Here is a 27,165-nt window from a genome sequence, read left to right on the forward strand (position 1 = left end):
TTTAACCCAATCAAATCGACCTTTATTACAACAGAAATTTGTATACTCAAAGCACATTCATTAAAAACTCAAATTACAAGAACGAAATTTTCTTGTATGCTCTGTTTATTTTGCCATGGAATTAAAATAATAAATAAAACCTAATTTGTTACATCGAAAATATATACATATATAAAACAGACCTAATAGGGAATTTAGGTACCTGCTACTGTTCACAAATGACATGCATACTACTTCACTGCTGGTCATGCGCAAAGCTTATAGATGTTATCGTGCGTATTGTGTACAAATACAGTTCAAAGTCCTGTATTGTCAATCATGTGTCGCCTGACACGAGTGTATTTTTTCGAGTCAAGGGTTATGCCTGACCCGATCAACCTCTATGCGAAATATATTTTATGGAATATGAAAATAAAATTTCATTTTTGATGTGAATGCCAATTACTTTAGATATGTTTATTCGTCATCGGATGCATCTTTCTTTCCAAGCAAATCAAAACCACCGACGCCAAAATCCGGTGCTGCTTTCTTTCCAAGGAGATCGAATCCACCAACACCGAAATCTGGTGCTGCTTTCTTTCCAAGAAGATCAAATCCACCAACACCGAAATCTGGTGCTGCTTTCTTTCCGAGGAGATCGAATCCACCGACTCCGAAATCTGGTGCTGCTTTCTTTCCGAGGAGATCGAATCCACCGACTCCGAAATCTGGTGCTGCTTTCTTCCCGAGGAGATCGAATCCACCGACTCCGAAATCTGGTGCTGCTTTCTTTCCGAGGAGATCGAATCCACCGACTCCGAAATCTGGTGCTGCTTTCTTTCCGAGGAGATCGAACCCACCAACACCGAAATCAGGGGCTGCTTTCTTTCCGAGGAGATCGAACCCACCAACACCGAAATCTGGTGCTGCTTTCTTTCCGAGGAGATCGAACCCACCAACACCGAAATCTGGTGCTGCTTTCTTTCCAAGAAGATCGAACCCACCAACACCGAAATCTGGTGCTGCTTTCTTTCCAAGAAGATCGAACCCACCAACACCGAAATCTGGGGCTGCTTTCTTTCCGAGGAGATCGAATCCGCCGACGCCGAAATCTGGTGCTGCTTTCTTCCCGAGGAGATCGAATCCACCGACGCCGAAATCTGGTGCTGCTTTTTTTCCGAGGAGATCGAACCCACCGACACCGAAATCGGGTGCAGCTTTTTTACCTAGAAGATCGAACCCACCGACGCCGAAATCTGGCGCGGCTTTTTTTCCGAGAAGATCGAATCCACCGACTCCGAAATCAGGCGCTGCTTTCTTTTCATCGCGTTTTCCCGCAGCATGGCTTCTACGTTTACCTGTACCCCTGCAGTAAAACCCAATTGGCTCTAGTTGGTAGTCAAAGCATGGCTGTGACCGTCTTTTGCTTATTGAATGTCGTGTTTCTAATTTGTTGACGTGGTTTTTTAGTGAGTCTGTAAGGCTTCTTTTCTGCAAGAGAATACAAGGAAAATGAGATATCATTAGCAACAATTTTTAACACTCTATTTTTTAACAATAGAGTAACAAAATAAAACACCTTTTCTGGTTTTCGAGGTTACATGATTGTTTAATCACGCGATTTTGAACCACTGGTTACAACAATTAATTTATAAAATGCAATGACCCGTTTTTTTTTCTAGAAAAATTGCCCGGAGCACTGGCAATTTTGAATTTAAATACCTTAGCCCCGTTCCTTGTGATTCTGAAAAATGTGATGCAGATAAAGGAGTATATGTGTATATGATTATATGGATTAAGTGTACGTGTCATTATTGAAATCGAGGATACATGTAATTGAATGATTATATGTATACGTGCCATTGAGTGATCAGAGTACACGTGTCATTGAGTGATCAGAGTACACGTGTCATTGAGTGAATCAGATTGTATGTGTCATTGAGCGTATGTGAGTATATGTGTCATTGAGTGGATCAGAGCACGCGTGTCATTGAGTGGATCGGTTTATATGTGTCACTGAGTGGTTCCGGTATAAATATCATTGAGTGGATATGAGCATACGCGTAAGTGAGTGGATCTGAGTATACTTTGCATTGAGTGGGTCAGAGTACACGTGTCATTGAGTGAATCTAATTATATGTGTCACTGAGTGGATCTTAGTATAAGTGTCATTGAACGGACCAGAGTACGCGTGTCAATGAGTGGTTAAGGTTATATGTGTCATTGAGTGGATCTAGTTATATGTGTCATTGAGTAGAACTTAGTATAATTTTCATTGAGTGGATCAGAGAACGCGTGTCATTGAGTGAATATAATTATAAGTGTCATTGACATTGAGCGGATCAGAGTACGCGTGACATTGAATGGATCTTATTATATGTGTCATTGAGTGGATCTTAGTATAAGTGGCATTGGGCGGATCAGATTACGCGTGTCATTGAGTGGTTCAGGTTATATGTGTCATTGAGTGAAAATGAATGCACGTTCCATTGAGTGAAGATGAATATACGTGTCATTTACCGATATAGTGATACGATGATATAATGATACGCTCTGAGTATGTCGTTATAGACTAAGGACACTATTTCTCGCGTTAGTTTGTTTTACTGATTTCCCTTATCCGATATCTAATGCTCGACGAATATAGAGCAGAATATAATTAGGGCGGGGAAAATGTGTATCGATAGTTTATATGCTTCCGATCGTGACTAGAAGCAACGTTTTTTTTAATTCGTGACTATTCTAACTATTTATTCTTATTTATTCGCTCTGATCTAAGGATATATTCCCCTCTATGTAAGAAGATGTAAGTGAATAAATGGTGCCGATTCGTTATTATGGCTAACGACGTATTGACCACTACATGTTTCTAAGTCTCATAGATTGATTTGTGTGTCTCCACGTCACCAGAGTATGAATGGAACATCTCAATAATTACACCGCAGCCACCACGAACAAGGTATTCACAGTTGACTGTGGATGCGAGTAAATTTGGCACCAGTTTAATTGTCACTTCGCATGTGTTAAACTGCGGAAAGCGGAATGTAATGAACGCCCAGACTCCAGTAATTATTAAATGTGTAATACATGTCACTACCAGGCAATTATCGTGCGATTCACTGATTTTTGTTGCTTAATATAGCTTATGCAAATTGTGCATTAGAGTTTGCTATTTTCAGTGAAAATAATTTAAGGGCATTGACTGTTGCCATCGTGTGACATTGAATCAACTGTGAACAGAAAAGAATCGTTTTGTTTGATTTGACTCAAGATTCAAAATTACTTTAAATCAGTGCATCCCATTATACACATTTACCAGCTGCCAACAATTAATAAGAGTAGACTTTTAAGTCCAATCTAGTGCTAGTATGTCACAGCAATAATTCTCAAAGTTTGATGTTTAAATTGCAGGAGAGCGACACGTATTAAACGATAATTTGTTCGGGTACGATTGTTGGAATCTTTTACGTGAATACACAATGACTGTATCAGTTTCTGAAATGTCATGTTTAATGAAAAACCTCTGATCAGCAAATATCCCCACTATTTTGGTCATTATTAAATTACAAATGCATATATTCAATATACGTATGTGATTTATGCAAGATTACAAGCTACTTCTTTCAAAATAATATAAACATATGATATTTGATGCTTTGAGTTTACATTAAAATACTTTTAATTGGCAGAAACTACGGACATCGCTAAATATAAACTTATGATGTGGTGCCGACAGGGATTATCGTTGGAAAACCCGTAGCGTGCTGAAAATAAATACAATAATCCACGGTGTGATCTGAAAATCTGATTTCCGCAGGAAACGTAGAAATAAATAAACATTATTTGTAATGCCTGAGCAGAATTTTACGCTTCTTGTTAATATTCTGCTGAAATAAATAACTTGCTTCGTAATAGGGTGTACCGTGCAAACGACAAAATCCGTTATGCTCTTCCTGTGACAACGCCGCCAAAATGTTTTCAAATTACAATATACCGGGTCCAGATTGTATGAGTGATTACATATCCAAAGATGCATATATTAGTAGCATCTTTCTCCACACCCGAGTATACCATTTTACAAAACATATATACCAAAATAAGTTTGTCAAATATATATTGGTTCAACAAAAATATTTTTTGTGAAGATAATGAATGTTTTTATTCGAATGGCGACACGTATCAATCGTTGTGTCGCTTCGCGTATCAACCGTTGCGTCTCTCCACGTATCAGACGTTGTATCGTACTCCGCATCTCGTCCGCGATTCAAGCACACTGTATAAAGTATGAACCGAATGAGATTTGAATCTAATCTTGTGAAATACGAATTTGTTTTAATTATCTTGGAAATCAAGTTATTTTCGATGTTTTTTAACTCTCCATGCTGGTCATTAACGCCATTAATCAAATTGTATACCGCGGATTTTTTAAAATATATTTGTGTGTGTGTGTGTGTCTGACGACGGAGAGCTACGGATGTTATACATATATTTCATTTATTTTTTAGGGTTATATTTGGCATATAACATAATCAACAGCATCCTGTGTCAATACTTTTAACTCATCGAATCATCCTGACTATCAAACTATTCAACGTAAAGACGTCATCTAGATTACGAGTTGAGTAAATCAGAGATGGGGTGGCATAGGCGTAAATGAAAAATAGGACCGAGCTGTCATGTGCATTGTTACATATGTTAGATACTTCCATTTTATATTTTGATTTTTCATAATTATCTGAGAAGAACTCTTTGGAACAGATGGAACGTCTCTCACGTACATCATACTAGAAATACGGATGGCTTCTTATACTAATTCTTGCAATTCAACAACTTCCGATCGACACTTTTGTTCAGTAATGAAATAATGGCTTATGATTATTGGTGCTAACCTCCATTATAAACACTGGAAGGTTATTTAGTAAATTGGAATTCTGAATTTCAACGATATTTATTGAAATCGATGACAAACAAAAAATATAAAATTACGTGATTGTGGTCGCTGATTTTATATTACAAATACATCTTCTTGTACTGTATTCTGATCCGAATGATTCAATTATCCTCCAAATATAATTTATTTTTCAGTTAAAAAAAATTTGAATATCGCGAAATCGTAAAGGTGTGAGTACTAAGTAATTAATGATGGAATTGTTTGTACAAATATTGCAATGTACTCACCTGGTCTTCAGCTTTTACAATGATAATACAGCATATGGCAAGTATAAGTAAGGTTTTCATGTTTATCGACAGTTACTATTATCCCACACTTTATGTTACGTTGTCGCCTAGCGTTATAGTTATTCTCAGTCTACTCCAATATTATATATCTCCGCCTGAAAATGAACAAACAGTACTTAGTGAGTATGTGCAACACGTGATCACACAGACTGTCTATTTCTTGGATCGTCTTCCGTAATTAGTCTCTTGTCTGAACAAATAATTTGTGCTACATTAATGCGCAGCCAATTCCACGACGATCATATCATATCGTAGCACAGATACTGAAGTGTCTTTAAAATCCATCTGCACGTATGAACTGTATGAACAATTTACTCACTTTGCTAACAGAAAAGGATACAGCTAAGGTAACACAAAAGACAAAGTCAAATTAAAACGCTAAGCCGGTATCTTTTCAACAGGTAGAGCAATCCATGTAGTTACACTCTTGTACGACGAGTATGGTAACATTTCATTTAGACATCAAATATATAGAGCAAATGTATGTGTGATGTCATAGCAAATTAGCATAATTTATTCACATTGTGACGTTACCACTGTATTAGCATATTTTTATTAACGTGTGGGTGTGAAGGCAATCTACTATACAATCAGTGTTCATTGGCTATGCAATAATTCAAGGCGAATCCAAATACTTGAATCATGAATTTCAAAGAAGCTTATTGCAAACACTTGAGAGGGCGGCTTTACAGGTTTGCACAAATGCAGCTGGTCCAATATTCGCTGTAAGAGAATCTTTATATAGAATTCAATCGTCATTAATCCGAATACATTTCCATGGAAATCCGCAATCTAATTAATTGAAAGCGATCACTTTAAATCAGTTTGACGATCTTCCTTAATGATTAATGCTAACAAACGTTTACAATAAAAACAACCCTTACACTTTTAAAGTTCCCATTATCGTGTGATTAATATACAATTATGATAAGTCTACATTGTATCACACCAAAATAATATTAATTAATTCCATATACGCATACAAGATACGTGAATGCATTTTCATATAAAATTCACATTGACTATCGTTATAAGACTGGGAAAACAATAATTATATGATTCGGAACACTTTCTAAAACGTTTCTATAATATCCCGAATCTTGAATAGATATTCCATAACATTGAAATAGGTAACATAATTAATGAAAATGTTTCAAATAAGAAAAACTTAGAAGTAGCTATTTTGCAGTTTGGTAGTACCGAAAATGAGCCAATTGGGAGCGTGTTATCTAGGATGTGTAGTCGGACTCTGGATAAGTTTTCTTGCGTGGGTCGGCATCGTCCACGAATACTTTAGTTCTAATGGTTCATGTCGAATCTATAATCGGGATTGTCCGGCTTTCGCACCACAGGAACCGGCTGGCTTATATTTGAGTAGCACGGCTGAACAAGACTATTTTGTTTCATCAAAATCTTAGCTAATAATAAAGTACATTGAAATGTCATATATACATCATATTCTCACACAATTCTATAAAAAATGATCTCTCAACAAAGGAATAAACTCTAACTTCAGTGATTATGTGCCTATCCTGTGTCCAAATTCAATTGAAGTATTATTTGTAGGTGCACGTAATTTAAACTTTATAATGATTACATGATTTTGTCATGACGTGTATGCATGGAATTGATCCTGAGACATTTGTTTTTGTTCACTAATGGGTTCCACGTCAAAGTATTCTACATGTTCACGAAGAATAGTTTAAAGCAGTGACGTCATGTTATGCATCCAATAGCATGCGTTAATGAGCTCCATTGGTCTAAATAGGTGGATGGCGAACTTTCAATTTCTATTTATTAAAATCTCCCTGTTAATACTTCATTTGTGAATTTACATGTATACCTTGAATTGTGAAATGTCGTTTGTTGGTATGATTTGTTTCTGACGTCATTGCACAGTCTTGCTTAGAGTCATGTCTGTTCCATTAAGCAGATTAACAATTAGGAATTCTCATTTTGAACAGTCGAAGCACGACCTCAGCAACGTGGATGTACGTTATTCCTAGGTTTTACTGAGTGTGTACATTGGGAGTGCGTTATTTCTAGGTTTTACTGAGTGTGTACATTGGAAGTGCGTTATTTCTAGATGTATTTGAATGTGTACATTTGGGAGTGCGTTATTTCTAGGTATATTTGAATGTGTACATTTGGGAGAGCGTTATTTCTAGGTTTAACTGAATGTATACATTGGGAGTGCGTTATTCCTAGGTTTAACTGAATGTGTACATTGGAAGTGCGTTATTTCTAGGTGTATTTGAATGTGTACATTTGGGAGTGCGTTATTTCTAGGTGTATTTGAATCAATGATGTGTACATTTGGGAGTGCGTTATTTCTATGTGTATTTGAATGTGTACATTAGGAGTGCGTTATTTCTAGGTATATTTGAATGTGTACATTTGAGAGTGCGTTATTTCTAGGTTTAACTAAATGTATTCATTGGGAGTGCGTTATTCCTAGGTTTAACTGAATGTGTACATTGGGAGTGTGTTATTTCTGGGTGTATTGGAATGTGTACATTCGGGAGTGCGTTATTTCTAGGTGTATTTGAATGTGTAAATTTGGGAGTGCGTTATTTCTATGTGTATTTGAATGTGTACCTTTGGGAATGCGTTATTTCTAGGTGTATTTGAATGTGTACATTATGAGTGCGTTATTTCTAGGTGTGTTTGAATGTGTACATTTGGGAGTGCGTTATTTCTAGGTGTGTTTGAATGTGTACATTATGAGTGCGTTATTTCTAGGTGTATTTGAATGTGTACATTTGGGAGTGCGTTATTTCTATGTGTATTTGAATGTGTACAGTTGGGAGTGCGTTATTTCTAGGTGTATTTGAATGTGTACATTTGGTAGTGCGTTATTTCTATGTGTATTTGAATGTGTACATTTGAGAGTGCGTTATTTCTAGGTGTATTTGAATGTGTACATTATGAGTGCGTTATTTCTAGGTGTGTTTGAATGTGTACATTATGAGTGCGTTATTTCTAGGTGTATTTGAATGTGTACATTTGGGAGTGCGTTATTTCTATGTGTATTTGAATGTGTACATTTGGGAGTGCGTTATTTCTAGGTGTATTTGAATGTGTACATTTGGTAGTGCGTTATTTCTATGTGTATTTGAATGTGTACATTTGAGAGTGCGTTATTTCTAGGTGTATTTGAATGTGTACATTTGGCAGTGCGTTATTTCTAGGTGTATTTGAATGTGTAAATTTGGGAGTGCGTTATTTCTATGTGTATTTGAATGTGTACCTTTGGGAATGCGTTATTTCTAGGTGTATTTGAATGTGTACATTATGAGTGCGTTATTTCTAGGTGTGTTTGAATGTGTACATTTGGGAGTGCGTTATTTCTAGGTGTGTTTGAATGTGTACATTATGAGTGCGTTATTTCTAGGTGTATTTGAATGTGTACATTTGGGAGTGCGTTATTTCTATGTGTATTTGAATGTGTACATTTGGGAGTGCGTTATTTCTAGGTGTATTTGAATGTGTACATTTGAGAGTGCGTTATTTCTAGGTGTATTTGAATGTGTACATTATGAGTGCGTTATTTCTAGGTGTGTTTGAATGTGTACATTATGAGTGCGTTATTTCTAGGTGTATTTGAATGTGTACATTTGGGAGTGCGTTATTTCTATGTGTATTTGAATGTGTAAATTTGGGAGTGCGTTATTTCTAGGTGTATTTGAATGTGTACATTTGGTAGTGCGTTATTTCTATGTGTATTTGAATGTGTACATTTGAGAGTGCGTTATTTCTAGGTGTATTTGAATGTGTACATTTGGCAGTGCGTTATTTCTAGGTGTATTTGAATGTGTACATTTGGCAGTGCGTTATTCCTAGGTGTAACTGAATGTATACATTGGGAGTGGATATTGATTTGCAACCATTGTCAGGAGTCAAACGGCGATGATCGATGGAATCTTTTCCTTTCAAAGAAAATAGTGTAGACTTAAAATTGAACATTGATTTCCGTTTGAGAGAGTAAAACATCGATACAAATCCGTATACAGGTCAAGTCAAAGCGAACCATCTCGTTACAAAATACGCCTCTGTTAATAAGGAGCTGACGAAAACATAGAAAATATACCAACAAGATTTACTTGATTACATAGTTTATATTCTAAAAAAAAATCAGTTTACTCGCATTCCATTCATTCTATGGTGAAATACGAAACCAGTGTAATTAAAATCGGATGAAGGTATATTATTTGTAATCAAGTCAAGTAAAATTCTAAACACATCCAATCAACGATTTTGTATTCACGATCAGGTTATCGAAATGAAAGGGCCATACGAAGAACAGAACATAGATAAACAATTGGTAGAATTATGCTCCCGTGTTTTAATTGAAACACAATATTTATTTACCAGTTTGCAATAGTTTTAAATGTCGACACCCCCAAGAAAAGAGACTACAGTATATAACTGACTAGAACCCTTATGACAATAAAAAATATTGCATATATAGATTACGTATGCATTCATAAACGATATATTGATATCATCTTAAAGACACAGATAGTGTATGTATCTTGTGTTTTACTTGTTTCATATTATAGCATAACTCCTACCTCTAGCAGACATCACGTGATGCATGTTTGTTTGTTTGTTGGAATATATGTCGTTCATTCTCAGTGAATTTATCGAATGCATTGAATGAAACATATTGACATTGTTTTTGTCACTGAGTAAATGGTTTAATTTTGATTATAACGGCACGAATTGAAATCAATCACGTGTAACAAGAGATATCATATTGAATGTAGAATTGTTTGTATTATCTTAGCATCACAGTAACGAGTTCTGTGTTGTCGTGAGTATAATAATCGTCATAATAAATTACTCTAATAATATTTAAATTTACAAATGTTTGTGGAACTATGACTATAGGGAATTTTTTGTTAATGATTTGTAACTAACTAAACCAAATCTATACAGTTCAGATACGTTGTAACTAACAAAATCAACATGTAGAATTGTTAGCAGTGACACTTCTATTAAAATAATGATATTCTTATTACCCAGTTTAATTTTAAACAAGACCTATGACCCATGTCCCCTATCCCATGCTTAAAAAGAAAACCTATACAATTACTGAATTAATACCATAAGCATCATGGTTTGCAATGCGCCGGTGCAAAAACATCACAAAAGTGTTCTTCCGAATAAAGGCAATTGTTCATGATTCCTTCGCATTAGACTCCATTGAAAGCAACATGATACCAAGTCCAGGCTACAATGCAAACTAATTTTCTTTCCGCTAGTGCTAATATTGAAGCAGCAAAAAAGAATAGATTAAATATAAACCAAATGTACATAATGGTGATCGCGTGAAAAGACGGTTTCTGTTGTATCTACGTGCTTTTAGATGCATACAGCGCCATGAGGTCAGCGTGCTATTAACCTCTACGTAATATGAAGACGCTTGCGTAGCGGATACGTTTAACGAAGCGTTGAAGGCAGGCTAACTCCAAGTACCGCACGGTGTAAGTTCATATTCTGAGAATACAATCGTTCTTTTAAGCGAATATTTCAAAATAATCAACTGGGCAATATATTTATAAAGTAATAATTATGTCCCAGAATGTGTATGCATACACGAAACAATAATACCTGAAAATATACGCCCTAGCCTCCATTAATACAACGTCTGAGCATAACAGTCAGGATACGCAATAATAAAACCAAATTTTAAATTTAAGAACGTATCAAATATTTCTATTCACATCTTATTTTTAAATGAGTTAAATGAAACTTGATCTTTCCAAATACAATCACAATTACTACGCCATTTATATCATACCTACTTGATTCCTTCATCGATTGAACACGATGAATTTGTATCGATACTAGTTTTCTTGAACAATAACAGAATATAATCCTGAAATGATGAGTCAGAAGATGTCATTAAAATTGAAAATAGTTATTAATAACGAGAGAATTGAATTGGAAATAACACTACGCATCGTGACGCCAGTGTCGATTGATCCAGGTTACCTGATATCATCGGAAATTACACAAAATTGACTTGTACATCAATGTTTAATGGAACAAAAGTGGATTATATTTCTCAAAATGTAACGAAAATGCCCGTCTACATTGTCGAATAATATGAAATAGGAATTATATTTTTGTGAGTACGTACTTTCCTATGGAACACATCCATTTAAAACAAGTATGACCAAAAAGTATGATATATAGTAATATATTTGGTAATCGTTGTCCTAAGTAACTATTAAAAATAACCAATTTATTAATAGCCAAAAAGTATATGTGCTCCCTAGTATACACGTAATAACTTGGTGTTTTCAGTTTAGTGCCGATTACTGGATCTATGTATATATACTATAGCGTATAACTTATCAAAGCAGAAGGATGTTTATGATCTCGGAATATTGTACTATGCAACGTACGGACGAGTACTGGACGCATGTTGCCTCATAGCATGTACACCTTATGAAGTACACGTTGCCTTGTAACATGTATAACATTATGAGTGTACATTATGCTGCCCTGTAACATGTATATGGATGTATATTTTACTTAAAATATTGTGCGATTGTAATCCTATAATGTCCTGAATGAAATGCCCAGAGCTTTCTCGATAATGGCCGTTAATGTTCTGGGATATTCACTAAGATGGATTATCGCTTCTGATGTCACGATGCAGAGTTGCTTCATATCATAGAGTGCATGTAGATATAGCTGTTTCTGTAAAGTGGGAAGTGTGTCTTTCAAAACTGGAGTACAGATATACTTGGAATACATAATAACCGGAATAAATGTATCTATTTTTGAATCTGAGAGTATTCTTTGTACAGGAAATGACGTACTAAAAATATCGAAATGACACGCACATTCGAATGAGTTTTATGCGCAAACATTTGTTCGGAAAATAACATTTTCGCTGGAATTGAATATTTTCACCAACTAGTAACAATTTGATTTAAGCCTTGTATTTCTTTCCTTTTTTATTTATTCGTAATTCGTTTAGCACTACTGTACGCAATGATTAATCGTGCCATACAGGAACATGGCACTTACAAACGGTGCACTCAAGAAATTGATTATTTGTCCACAGCCCATACACCACTTAACTTCATCATACTCCATTCAATGTTATGACGTCTAGCCCCTTCATATAGTGAAATTAATTACAGCTGTCGAGTTGTGTCTATTCCTAATGGAATTTCAACACTGGAATATTACTTGCGTAACGGATCCATTGACAGTGTTTTACTACCTAATTACCAAACCAGACTCTCGTGTCAATGTGTTTGCAAGATATCAGGCCCAATAGTCCTTTTGAGGGCTTCTAGTACGCATGCTATGCTGTTCAATGACGTCAACAACCTCTAAGCTTGTTCGATGTTCGTATGATGAAGTTCATATTTACACGCCACAACTATAATTGTCAATGTTACGCGTTTTCTAAAATGACGTGTCATGTTTTGGTGTGTCTTGAGGGTGTATCCTTTCCTGTGGTAGTTGTTATAGGTCAGTGACACAATGCAACTATCTCCGAACTCGGAACAACAAGATGACGGAGTTGCTAGGATACTGAAACTTATGAATGGTCTATTGAAACACTGTTTATACTCGAAAGCCATATGGGTAATATTTCCTTCCTCTAGTAATTTATCATTTCACATAAGTGCGTAATTAGACCGCACAGAACGAACATATGTTTACTAACATGTGATGTGGTAGAGACCGTCTGAAACCCCCTAGAAAACATTAAGTCTGACTGATACATGCACATAATCTAGTTATATATTTTGTACTACTCAGGGTACACATTTAGGCGCCAGAAAACTGACGAATTTCTTGTTGGAAATCCGACATTGTGTCGTCACTGACAAACATTGTGAATTGTCATATAATTCGAGTTTATAGATGACTCAGTGTAAGTTGCAGAGTGTATGTAAAAACACGTACGTGTCACAGAAACGACAAGTTATATAATGAGCTTATCCACCATGCAAAACCGCGCTTGTCTAAATTCCAACATACTTTACCTGTGTGTGTCAACATCTGACGAGTAGCTCTACGTTCTTCCTATTATACTGGTTAGTTAAACACCGAATTTATAATAAGAATTGTGTGATATTCTAAAAAATATTTTGATATTGCTCCAAAATCATTTGAAGAATTGAACGATTTTTGGAATCTTGTTGTTTTCTAGTATTTGTGACAATTATTCAATTTGTGAAAACTCTCCCATGGCTAGCCTACGCCAAACAGGGGCGTTGCCGTTACAATTTGATGGCGTGTGAGTGAATTATATACAAATATTTGTACAGAAAAGACACCTTTTTTAAAAAAAAAAAAAAACATTTCTGTCCAACCAAACACACACTGTCTCACACCAACTGTTGCATTAATCATGAGACAATAATGTGTAACGTAGATAATTACTTTAACATAATAGAGCGAATTTAATACTAACAGATTAGTTACTTTCATCGAACGATCGCAATATTTTAGTGAATCCCAAGGGTTATTTCATTTTATAATTCACATAATGTATCAGACATAGTGCACGATGATTCTCATATTTCATCGTGTCTATCGGCACTGTTTCTCATTTTCCCATTCACGGCCTGTGTTTAGCGGCAACAGCTTTCAAGCAATATTTTAAGATTACGAATTAAAATTGATAAAACATTTTGTCTGACAAAAGCTGTAAAGTACAGACGTTCTGTTTTTATTAAACGTGCTCGCGTGCACAATTTGTTATTATTAAAATAACGATATATCCAGTGACTTTAAGAACAAACTTTCCACCTTAATCGAATATGCATATGCACGTATTCGTGACATTGTCAATACAATTATGAAAATATACATTATCTTTAAAATATTTTGGAAGCTAACATAATGTTAGTAATTTCAACATTTTACTTGACCTTCACACCTACTCGCATTAATGCCCACATTTGTGATAGTAAATAGTATTTGGTTTCTTGACCTTCACATTGTACAGACTTGTATTAGTCATACAGTTATACACTACGTTGCCAACGCTTTATGTCACCCACGTACGCTTTCAACTCTTGCAAAATTCGAAAAATGCGACCGACAGACATATTTATGCCAATGTTCGCGCAAGAAAAACATTTTCAGAAGCGAAATAACACATATACATAAATACATGTTATGCGTGTCGCATTATTACCAGAGTATGACTAGCAAATATACACACCAATGATAGTAACAGAATTGTATGTCTAGCAAATATACACACCAATGATATTAACAGAATTGTATGTCTAGCAAATATACACACCAATGATAGAAACAGAATTGTATGTCTAGCAAATATACACACCAATGATATTAACAGAATTGTATGTCTAGCAAATATACACACCAATAATATTAACAGAATTGTATGTCTAGCAAATATACACACCAATGATAGTAACAGAATTGTATGTTTAGCAAATATACACACCAATAATATTAACAGAATTGTATGTCTAGCAACTATACACACCAATGATATTAACAGAATTGTATGTCTAGCAAATATACACACCAATAATATTAACAGAATTGTATGTCTAGCAAATATACACACCAATAATATTAACAGAATTGTATGTCTAGCAAATATACACACCAATAATATTAACATAATTGTATGACTAGCAAATATACACACCAATGATAGTAACAGAATTGTATGTCTAGCAAATATACACACCAATGATAGAAACAGAATTGTATGTCTAGCAAATATACACACCAATAAACAAGGGGCAAAATATGTGAAGGTATCTCTCCATTAGTTTACATTGCACATCAAATCATAAGACATTTTACTGAAAATGTCATCAACCATTAACATCTGATAACAAACGCAAACACGTGTTCTTTGAGCATATCTAGTTAGATTAATCCTGACAGAAGTGATGTAGCAGTAGCTTAGCTAGGCAATTACGAATTGTTCAATTCAAATGGCGACAAAACTCTTAGTATATTTCATTAGTTATCTAACATATCACTAACATTATAATTTTGCACATATTCAAAAGCATGATTCGCATATTTATGATTAAAGTAATACTTTGTGACCTCAACGTAATGGAGTATAATATCCCAAGCACACTGTGAGAACTGTGATACCACGTTATAAGCTGCTCTATTTGAGGAAAAATAATTCTTAGGATATTACCATGTTTTTCAATACGGACTTATTGTTTTCTAAGGATTGACAATTTTCAGTCTTGTTTATACGCTTCTTATCAGTGGGTTACATCTCGGCAAATATTTCTTTCAGTGTAGTGGTCTTACCACCTTCCGAGGTTATCATACATATCTGTTATCATGAATGATGTACGGAGAAGAAATGGTCTTTCAGATGCTGTTATCTTCTTCAGCAGGATTAAATTACGGATGACATTTGCACTCAGCCTGGGAACCCTCATAGATTAGAAATTGTCTAATTATCTTCACCTTACTTCTAAACTGTTTCTTGGCAACCAATACTCTAGCAAAGAATAACGCGCTAGGCAAACAGCGTAAAGTGAACAAAATGCATACCGTACATTCTGACGTCATCGAATAAATCGCAAAAGCTGTACAAATAAAGTACTACATCAAGTAATGAAAAAAACAAGCACTTGAAAAAAAAACGAGTTTCATTTTGTGGATGGCATAACAATATACAAAAATTTACATCATAGTTTCGCCCTGCTCACGCAATCTAAATAGACTGATTCGATTCGCTGTTAGACATATCACAAAAAACAAAAGCAAAATGGAACTCATAAACAGTATTCGACCATCACTTTGCGTTAATGTGTTCAAGGGGCTGTCAAAAATAGCAATTTGGGAACCAGTAATATAAAGTCAAAAGAGACATGATTTTCAATACATTTCTACTTACTGATTACTTCATTCACAATAATACGCATACATTAAATAACCATTTAACCCTAATTCACGTTATACACACTGACTGCAAATTCTCACTTAATTTGTTACCTCCCAACGATCCAGAACATCTTGGGTTTTCTCCCCTAAAACATAAGACTTGCCGCTTAAGTGAATATTTTCTGGTTGAGCTGCACTTATAGTAGAACCTGTGGTAATATATGGAGGTATTTGGGGTCGCGTAAAAGAACATTTGACCTCAATATATATATATATAAATTATAGTCGCGTGTGTTGTGTCATGAGACAATAGATTTCTATGTACTTTGTTTTTTATATTTCTCAAAGAATGTTAAATAGATAAGGTGTCTCATAACGTACCTGTATCAATAAGATTTGGCCTAATTGAATTGCATCGACAGAGACATATACCATCCAATCGATAACGAATTTCAAATCAAAGATCTCGAGAGCACGAACTATACTCCTTAAAGTGTATAAAATAATGGAGAACTAGTAATGATATGGTGGCTACAGGCTGTAGGCACGCGTACTTAATTAGTTATTGCCCCAAATCCCGAACATTCACGCGATACTTAGTTAATGAATTGCGGTAAAGAATTTTTGTATTTGGACCTGGAAATAATATTCGAAAATGCCTCCAAGTAGATTCATGTTTAATTAAAATTGTCAATACCAGGTTCGTTTTGCCTAGCGCGAACACAATGAGTTATGACTGGCCGCAAATCACGTGACTAAATGACAATTTCCGGTTTAGAATAGTTCTGCAATAGAAAACCATCTCAGCTAATGGATAAACGAAATAGCTGATTCCATATTCTCAAACAAAAATGCCCATTCATTTTCTTGACATGTTGTAATAAAAGATGTGGATGATGCAGCACGGGAATGTGTTAGTTGGCATTTATGTAACTAGCTTAAAATGCGCTCGAATCCATCGAGATTTGTATCAAAAATATTGCATTTTATAGAATGCAAGAATTATCACACATTGCCGTCTGACATGCATGTAATCGATGAATTTTACCCTGTGTTATCAGCGACCGTCTTTGACAGGCTGTGAATCTTTCGCTCATATATCACTATTATTCGTCATTTTGTAGTTCTGACAATGTTGCAGAAACCTGTCCTATACCGAATGTATCCCGGGTATACGTGTAAAGCAGAGAAGTTCGATGTCCGAGACATGAGACATGGTTTCCACTGTTCCTTCATCTGTGTAACCATGGTTTTAGGAATAATGAACGCCATGACGAGAGAGAACGGAACACTATATGTGGGACAAAAACAAATCTCGTGGCTCGCTCGGACACAACAAGATCCCGATGGTTATGTGCGAGATCTCGATGGTTATGTGCGTCTTGTTCTATTGATTTATTTCCACACGAATCTTATCCGCACTCGTTATTGTAATAGGTTTCCATATTCCGCCTCGCATGGCAAAATTTGCTGTGAGTACCCTAAGGTTATGAACAGCATGGCGAACATATTAGCATAATAAAGCGTGGCGACAAGCCTACTGCGACTAAAATGTAAATAAGATTGCCATTAATCGACGCTGGTAAAAAAAGGCTTTTCGCCGTCAGCTAATTTCATTACTTTCGGTTTTAATTGAACAGGGATCATATCATATAAGTATATGCGGTTCAAATTAAAATATATACATCCCGAATATTATATTTCGGTCATGGTCAAAAATTTCCACATAGAACATCGAATAAATGACTCATTCAGCGTGATAAGTTTTCTTCCTAATGTCGGTCTGTGTAGTAGTATTGAAATAATAACATGGCTCGAATTCGTATTGCGCATTGGAATACTCAAATGTACAGGAACATAGTGCAATTACAGACCTGGAACCTAGAGCCTATACTGAGGGATATCTTGAGGGATTGAATCTAATTACCTCACCCGTTATTCTCTGTAATGCCGATGGTTCGTGCATTGGGGACATTGGGCACATACGACACCGTTCTCCCAACCCTGATATGAACATCCGTATGGGCAGAATGCCAGTGTACTCTGGCTTATCTTGCTGATTGATTATTTTCCGGCGATACATTCACTGTGTTTGATTACAAGTAAATTTGTTTGCTTCACGTATTAAGTCATCCCATACCGGTAATAATGCCAACATTTGCATTTACACTACAGTAGGCTAATTGTCGGATTGGTTTTATTATCACGAAAATGCAACTTGTCCAATGCATTGCAGTTGTGTTTAGTTACTGAAATGTGTCAGAAAGAGCTTTGAAAGTGAGAATTATCACTTGATTTTCACAAAAATATTTATTTTTACGTGACATATATGTTCATTATGAATTTACTGGATGATATCACATTCCTAACACTGGCTTAAAATTAGACCTCAAGAAGATCTCTATTGACAGTTTTGATTGTATGCAATGTGTTGGATGCACAGGAATGTATTTATTCAAATTATAAGCATGATTAATGAATTTGTTTGCATAAATCATTTTATGTGAATCTGTTCATGAATTCAACAATGCGGTAATGTTCATTTTAGAAACAACACACCAATTTTAAGCTGAAATTGGAATTAAACTGTTTTGAAAATGTCAATCATATTTAATTGAAGAGTGCGTAGAAGAGAATAAGGGATTCAGTACTTATTATTAGTGAGAAAACGATCACCACATCACTGTTCACATCTAGCATCGGAATGTTATGAGCGACGCGGCACAACAAATAACGTTTTGAAGTCGATATTAAATTCGACACTCAAAGTCTCACTTAGAAAACCATCGAGAGCATTTAATTGTTATATTGTTGTATACGATTAAAGACTTATTGACAATCGTTAAGCGCGACCTTCGTCAGTAATGCCACAACATAAGCGAGGCTTTAAGTTTTAGGCCTATATTGTAATATACACGCTCCAATGGAATAATCTTCGACAAATACTATTAAAGTACACAAATATAATATTTCAATAACACAGTACGCCACAACTGATAGCGAAATCCCTATAGATTGGTAGTTCAGACAAGTCTTTGTTGCAACCCGCCTAGTAGATATTCAAGATCAGGGTTTAACATAATCCCCTTATAATCAGAAATCGTTCGTGGTACTTATTTGGCGTGTATATAAATTAAATCATAAGCGAATGGGTTGTTTGTAATATCTTTGTACCCGTGACGCCGGAACTAAAAACTACAATAATGAAAATTGGTTCACGGAATGACTAAGATGAGCTCCAGTTTTATATCAGTGCAGTTGTTATCAAACACATTGTACTCATCTCAACAACTTGAAGCGAACTCCTCATTTCCAATGAATTCTTATGTACCTACATTTTTATCTCTCAAACATCCATTACCATAAGAGGGCGCGGTTCATTATCCAAATGTATGAGTATCTTTAGCAAACATTAGGCAAATAGAACTCGTTATTAAAACAACCATTACTGATGACGTCAGTGCATATTCATCGAAAACAGCTTTTAGCACGAGATATATGAATTCAAATATTAACATTTCCCCTGGCTGAGGACGACTCAGACATGAGTGTAATTTCGAAAGTAGTCCATGTTTGTACACACGTCATAATTTTATTCTGGTGTTTACAAAATGAATAATTAATTACGTAATGTGCATAAAATGCGTGATATATATGTGTTTACGATGTTTTCGTATCTGGATCGGGAATGTTGGGAAACAGCGCTCACGCTGATTGGTGTCATATACTAATCTGTTAAATAATGTTATCGCCAATTTCATCGACAGGTAGTAATTTTAGTTCAAAGTATGTAAATCGAAGTCTGACAAATAGAAATTACTTTATGATATTAGTGACCCCTATAGTTACCAACCATCGCCGTCATTTCATTTGACAAACCACACCTGTCTAACATATTCTCCCCAATTCATATTGAAATAGTGTGTTCATTCGCCGAATGTGACAACCTCACAGCAGGTTAGGCGCAGTCTGATTGGAATTTCATCGCCTCGTTCTTTTCACTTCATATCGGTATAATAGCTATTGAACCGCAATTGGCAATTTGTATTGCACACACCTATGTGAGTGATTACGAACTAGAGTTACGCATTGACTGACTTTTAGTTCAGATTCGAATTACTCTTCTTTTTTTAAATGTGCAAACCACGTCCAATTATGCAGGTGAGCGATCAGCGATTGAATGATACATTGTTACCACTTGATGTACGAATGTCACATTTCAACAATTACCACGGATAGCATTACTCACATAACACCTTCATGATCAAATTGAAATGTAGCGGTTATATTCTAAATGTTATGAATATTAATCTATCATGTACGACTAGACAATCATATAATGAGACATCATAAATCTATATCTTTATTGACTTTTTTAAACGACGTGAAATATACTAACTACGAAGAGTATCGGTAAATGGAAGCTTGATTTAGAGTGATAATGGATATAGCTTTCAGGTTTAAAGCTTGAAGGACGCCCTTACACATAGCGAATGTAATTAGGACCTATCTTAACAAGAGAATGTTGTCCATAATATTGGTACGCTTTGGATTTATTGTTATATCGGCAGCATCTCGAACAAAACTGTGAATACAGCATTGAACGAAAGTCTGCGACATCCCATGGTTTTGTAAACCAATTTGTTGTTATTGTCATAGAAACATTATGTCGCCATGACGCCTGCGAATTGCAGGTAATTTATCACACTGGAACTACAGCAATATTCCGATCATTTGCCTTGTTTTTGATATCACTTTTTGACAGGCGACCCATGGTGATTTAACCACCGATGCGATCAAAGTGTCTGCCTCAGCAAATAAGTGTTCTATAATGTCAACGCAATTCACGAGGACAGCTGATACTCATATGTTGCAATTGATTGATTTTTTTTGCCTGCCAACATATAGTACATGGTTATCGTAACTACATTTGAACTGTTCAAATTACTATGTTACTTATTACTAATTAACAACCGATAACAAATAAGTATGTGACCCTCTGTAGTCTTATCGGTATGCTAGTATGTGGGAAATGTGTTTTACTTCTTGCCGTCTTACTCTCCGATCTTAATGTGGTAACCCCGAGTAGTGATAACACAAACACTCATTAAATTGTGTATGTTTTAATTCTGTTCTCGCAGTAACCGTGTCACCTTTCTAGTTTTAAGCCATGAAATTGTAATGTTCAACCAGTGAATACATTGCAGTGGTTGTATTAATAAGTGTGACCTTCTGTGCTCCGATACCAATAATTTAATTCAATTATAAGGTAAAGCGCTTATAGGATCCCCTACCACGCTCAATAATCCATGAATCCACGAAAATTGGAAAAGCGGAAACATTTGCAGCAATCTTTGTTGCCTGCATTAGCATACATGGTCATAGTCATTAAATCATCAACCATGAATCACGAAACACACATCGTAAAATAACCAACATTTAAAATTGTGACCAAAGCTATCGTAGTCGAATTGAAATATTATACGTCATCGTTCTATAATGTGAACACAATGTATAATCAATTATATTTATTGATTTATTGATTTTCAGTACAACAGCATGTGACAGTGTATATCATGACATATTCATTCAACATATTGAAATATGTACATAGTGTACAATCACGACTCAAGCCTTTATTACTATTAATAATCGGTTATGTAACATTAACGTTCGTTTCGTTAGTTTCAGATTGTACAACTCTCGTTAATTCTAAGTCACTGAGCCCGTTTAAACTACCAAGTGAACATTATGCGGTATTATTCCACAATTTACATTCGATATATCGCTTTTCGGGATTATTATTTTTTATTTTGAAAAGTTATCAATGATATATATTATTCCCGGTGTCCAATCTCTAAGCCAATAGATCTGAATTGCCTAGATAACGATAACGAGCGAGTATTTATCATGGATGACTGAAATCGAAACACGTTACCGAAACTATATAGCAGCGCACTTTACTTTTGCTTCCTACATATATACTATTCTTTGCCGAAAATTGTTTTATTCATCTCTCACGCTGTCTTTCTAACCTGATAATATTGAGAATTGTATCTATGCGTCACTTCTTGTTTTATCAACGCTGTATTACACACAGAGCACCGAGTGGTTTTCATTTATAAACTTATTAGTGAATATTAACAGAAATTGCCTCTGATAGAAACGCTGATGTCATTTAGCGATAACAGTAATCTCTGATGCTACATCATATGTCATGTTATAACACCAATTATCCACTATTTAGTTAAATTACTTAACAATATCACCTTTCCCGGAAATAGCTGCATTTTATGACTGCATTTTACTCACGGAATTCGAGTGTGAATCAAAGAAATACGACGACCCGAGATAATTTACTTTCAGATTTTATAGAAATTCTACTTCGTGGTTTATTTCATAGCCATGGGGCGCTATAACCTCCAATCCCTGTCGTGTAATGAGAGAATGGAATGTAATTTGTACAATAATGCTTTCAAATGTATGTCTTGCCTCAGGGCACAATACGTTTTTCGGCACTGACAAGCTACAAACGAATTGAAAACCTTTCGTCACAAACTAGAAATGAAATTTTCTATCATCCACAGTCAAAAGTTATATATTGTATCTTGACATTGCATTATAACCGAGTGTCAGATTGTCTGATATCTTTATTATGGTTAAATGGTTAAATAATAATTACCATTTATTGATGTAGATTGTCTTACAATGCCTCTTCCTATGTCCCATCTCGGTAATGTGAGTGTACAAGTGTGTGTTGTGTTTGAATGTTGCCAAATACGCGATACATCTACTGAAGAATAACGAACATTACGGCTGTAGTGTATATAATATGTTTTCGCGTGTGTCATCATTTCTTACTCAGAAACAAAATAACCATTTCAGCTGTGTAATCGTTACAACGAAAAAATGTGAAGTATACTGTTTTAATAAGCAACTAATATCTACCTGCTATGTACGTGTTACTGGTATTCACACTATAATGAAATGAAATGAAATGAATGCTATATATTCAATAATATCGGTCGCAAATATAGGTACGACATTTGCAATGGGTTATGAAAAAGTATATATCATGTTCTATTCTATTCTTTTATCAAAATGTTTTACCATGTTGGAATTGAATTATATCTAATATTTGTTTGAATATGATGACCTGTCTATTTGGGGATATGTTCAAATTAAATACAATGTCGTGACGTGATACATAATGCCCCTCAGTATGCGTAAACTCGATTGCAGCTTCAAGGAATGCATTTTCTTTATTACACTTTTCACCAACTATATTACGTGGAACCTTTAATAAAATCTAGACTTCATCAATCAGTGTAGGGCCCAAAAAGTAATACTGAATGTCGCTCAAGAGGCAGTATTATTGAAACATTATTAAATTAAAGGAAATATCGTCGTTTAATTTTAGACACTCCTCGTAGTGTGCCCGTCTTTACTATAATATTTGTTATTGGTAGTCAAAAGTGTACTACCGTTTCCTATCAGTACTCTTGCTTTCATTTCATTATTTATGTGAGATACACCTATCTGATATCAGAATTATACTGCTCATTTTACGTATTTTAGCATGTAGCTTCTTGTTGTACACTGTCTTTGGCACAAAGTGACGGTGTTTTCCTTGCACTAAAATACCGAGAACTCCTAGAAGATGAACAATTATTAATGCATTGATGCCAGTTACCGCTAATCCCTCGTTACGAATGTAGTAGTAAACTATTTTATAATGACATCAGCAGATGGACGTAAAAGTGTTATCCCTACAAATTGGGCAATTCGATCGATGCATCCGAAGCGTGTTTACATACCGATAATTTCGTGAGATGTCAGCATCTTACATAAGGCACTCTGAAAGCGTAGTTTTGCGTTACAATAATTAGCTGGCAAGAGCCTAATCTTCTTAATAGTCGAAAGGCTTTGAGAATCTACTTTCTTGAATATACAAGCCACTCCATTGAAATTATCTTTTATACATTCCATATACAGGGAATGGCATACAAACACGCATCTATTTCTATGTGAGAGTTGTAATATTCACTATTGGGATCTAGTGTAGTAGCGAGAAACTAAAAAAACATCACTTTTCACATTTACTACTCAGGTGAACTAAATTTGTAGATATACAGCAAACGTGAATCGGAATATTAAATATCAAACTAGTAGATATCCATATATTGTGAAAATAACCCATGAATCGTGCCTATTATAATTTGTTTTGGGGTACACTTTCACGAATAACTACTAATCTGTTTGGCCTGAGTGCCTCTGGCCAACTCCAAGTAAAACATTTATGCAACGCGCCATTACCCTGATTACTGCCTGATTAATTTATGAAGTGAACAGATTTTTTTATCAATGAATTATCTTTCAATGCTCTATCTGCGCAATGGGGTTGGCCTATCACAATATGTTTAGCTTCACCTCATTGAGGCATTTTTTTTCCAGATAAACGAAAACTGGGATATTGCTAAATTTGCTTGAGGTCATGGGCCGAATTGTTTTTCCTTAAAGATATGAGCGTGTGATTATAAAGTTCATGATTAAATCCTATACTATATATTTTTGCAGATCACAATTTCAATCATCTTATTGGCTGCACATCTTTTCGCCAACAGGCATGCATAGGTACGTCTTAATTTCGCTAAAACTCCTGAACAATCGAAGTAGAAGGATTCTGGACATTCAATATTCTAATACTAGGGATTTCTTGAGATATATTTTAAGTACGGATTATTATGGGCTCATAGGTCGAGAGAATCTTTAATCCATGCAACAATTACGGCTACATCTTTGGGTCAAATATTTAGAAAAGGGATTATGCTTGTAAATAGAAGAAATATCTTTTCAAATTGGGCCTCTGTTTAAAAGTAGGCGGGAATATTCTTTTCGCTTTTCGCAATGGTGGTTGAAAAAAAAATGTAGTTTCAATCTAAGCAACCGCGATTTACAGAATTTAATACTTTGCCTGGACAATGCCTTTGTGCGATAACGGCTCCAGCAAATTGAATTCAGTCTTATCCTCACTTTGAAATAGAGATTACAGAATCCCCGCTGAGACATAGGCTTTTCTTCTCTACCAGCGAGTTGGAGGCGTGTTTGTCTACAATTTTCTGCATAATAATCACAGTAAAATTGTACTACATATTGAAAATTAATAAATAATACACTGTCGTCACCTGGCGGTACGGCATGCATTAGGAAGATATATTTGTAAATTGCTATCTGCCCTGAATACCTTGTCAATACTCTCTATGAACTCTAATTAGACTACAGCAGAATATACATATTCCGTTGTGATAGTTTGCTTTTCGAATTTAATATTCATATTCATATTCTATTCACGATTTCTAATACAACAATTACCCATACATACGATATGAACTACTGAGCGATGATAAACGTAGTTACATGCATTCTGGTTCCTCATTAAACTGACGGTTCGATTCCTACCACGTGACCTCTTTTATATATACATATATCCACTATATGTATCTTTATACAAGGTGTGAGTCATTATTACTTACATGAGCTGTGAAGTTTTCAACTGGTGCATAGTATATAATACATCAATTGTAACATTATTATTATCATTATATAACTGGACAGAAACGGCTGTCATTTCATTCACAAGAAAGAACAAGTACTCACCTCCGTGGGTTTGATAACTGCTTCTAGTGTCAAGTGAGGATACTTAAGTTGCAACTCAAAAAACTCAAATTCAAACTTCTCAGAAAATGGAAAAGAAAGCTCCAGCCAGTCTCTGCCGTACCTTTGAGTGGCAGTGCCAAGTCAGTGCTCCTTATATACGATATGGTGATCGGTCATAAGTCGATTTAATATGATATTAAACATGCAAATGAAATTCAAATTTTATTCAAGACGCATGTCGTTTCACAGACGTGGGCAGATTTAAATAATCGCCCCATATACAACGATTGGGCTTTCTATTTGAAGAGCTAGAGTATTCATGACGTTTCTTCTCAAAACGCCCCTAGGGGGTTAGTAGTACTACTTACGTACACAAGCCATTTTGGAAGAATAAATTAATATTGAGGTGAAATAAAAATTCCATATCCGCAGTGAACATTCGTCTACAAACTGTGTACGTTTTCATGGCTATAATACGTAACAAAGTTGACATTACTATATGATTCTCTTCATAAAACCACGGTATTTTGTGTTACCTGTGGTGGGAGACGACGTTTGAAAACGGTAACAACACTTTCCAAATGATTCAATATTTAACAGACACAATGTTCAAAATAACGAAGCAGTAGTATTCGTATTAAATTGTAGTTACAACTTCATGTCCACAATGTAAGCACATAGATACATATATCATACATATATATAACATTGTATGCCTTCTGAGAGTAATATCAAACATTTCAGACATTTTATCCAAGCCACTACAATATAGTAAACCCACACTTACTGTATAAAGGTAATAAAAGACAAAACAAAAGCTAATTGAAGATAATAACAGATCTGACAGATATATGTGGACGACCACAATATTATATTCATGTATTGTATATAAGTTGAACATTGAATGCCATGTCAAGATTCCACAAGAGTATGTGTGCACATTGATAATATTATACATATATATCGTATATATCATATATATATCATATATATCATATATCAGACGATTCGGAATGTGCAGTCACACTTTGACATTCTATTTGTGGACATCTGCAATATTTTACATTAGATGAACATTAAATTTGTAATGAATAAAGCAGATTTATTTTTGCATTTTTGATCGACTTTTCAATAAACGTACTTTTGAATGACAAATAAGATGTTTCAATCTATATGAACAATGAAAAATGTATTAATTTCCTGAGAATGGTTTAGAAAGTCGAGAAATTGTTAACATTCATGAGTCTCTGCGAGGACAAGTTTCAACAGACATCAATTGACTAAGCTAAGAAAAGGGGGATAAGAAGACAACGCAGAGTCTGTGAGAAGTCTCAGAGGGAGATTAATACTTGATGGTCTCTCCCCGCTGGCCCAGATTTCTCCAACGTCTTCAAATATGCACCGCAA

At 35.1% G+C, this 27,165-nt stretch overlaps 1 protein-coding gene across 3 annotated transcripts; it reads right to left on the bottom strand.

Annotated features, from left to right (window-relative positions):
• On the bottom strand, positions 1 to 25,924 carry LOC100369013 (uncharacterized). 3 transcript variants are annotated; one of them, XM_006811859.2, is made up of 3 exons: positions 25,759 to 25,924; positions 5,158 to 5,312; positions 1 to 1,470 (listed from the first exon to the last, which is right to left on the bottom strand). In XM_006811859.2, exons 2-3 carry the CDS (start codon positions 5,215 to 5,217, stop codon positions 457 to 459), a joined length of 1,074 nt encoding a protein of 357 aa, XP_006811922.1. In that variant the 5' UTR covers positions 5,218 to 5,312; positions 25,759 to 25,924; the 3' UTR covers positions 1 to 456. The 3 variants fall into 3 exon arrangements, with proteins under 3 accessions (XP_006811922.1, XP_085346867.1, XP_077866577.1); XM_085490741.1 differs by lacking the exon at positions 25,759 to 25,924 and adding an exon at positions 11,024 to 11,041; XM_078010451.2 differs by lacking the exon at positions 25,759 to 25,924 and adding an exon at positions 5,537 to 5,678.
• Between the last annotated feature and the right edge of the window lie 1,241 nt (positions 25,925 to 27,165).

This window comes from Saccoglossus kowalevskii, chromosome 15 (assembly GCF_978046115.1).
Source record: "Saccoglossus kowalevskii chromosome 15, keSacKowa6.1, whole genome shotgun sequence".
Taxonomy (NCBI): Eukaryota; Metazoa; Hemichordata; class Enteropneusta; family Harrimaniidae; genus Saccoglossus; species Saccoglossus kowalevskii.

Bases quoted from the DNA above. Each gene is read 5' to 3' on its own strand.
- LOC100369013 (XM_006811859.2), bottom strand. From the start codon at position 5,217: ATGAAAACCTTACTTATACTTGCCATATGCTGTATTATCATTGTAAAA. The intron at 1,471-5,157 runs GTGAGTACATTG...ATTCTCTTGCAG, and splicing joins TTGTAAAAGCTGAAGACCAG to AAAAGAAGCCTTACAGACTC.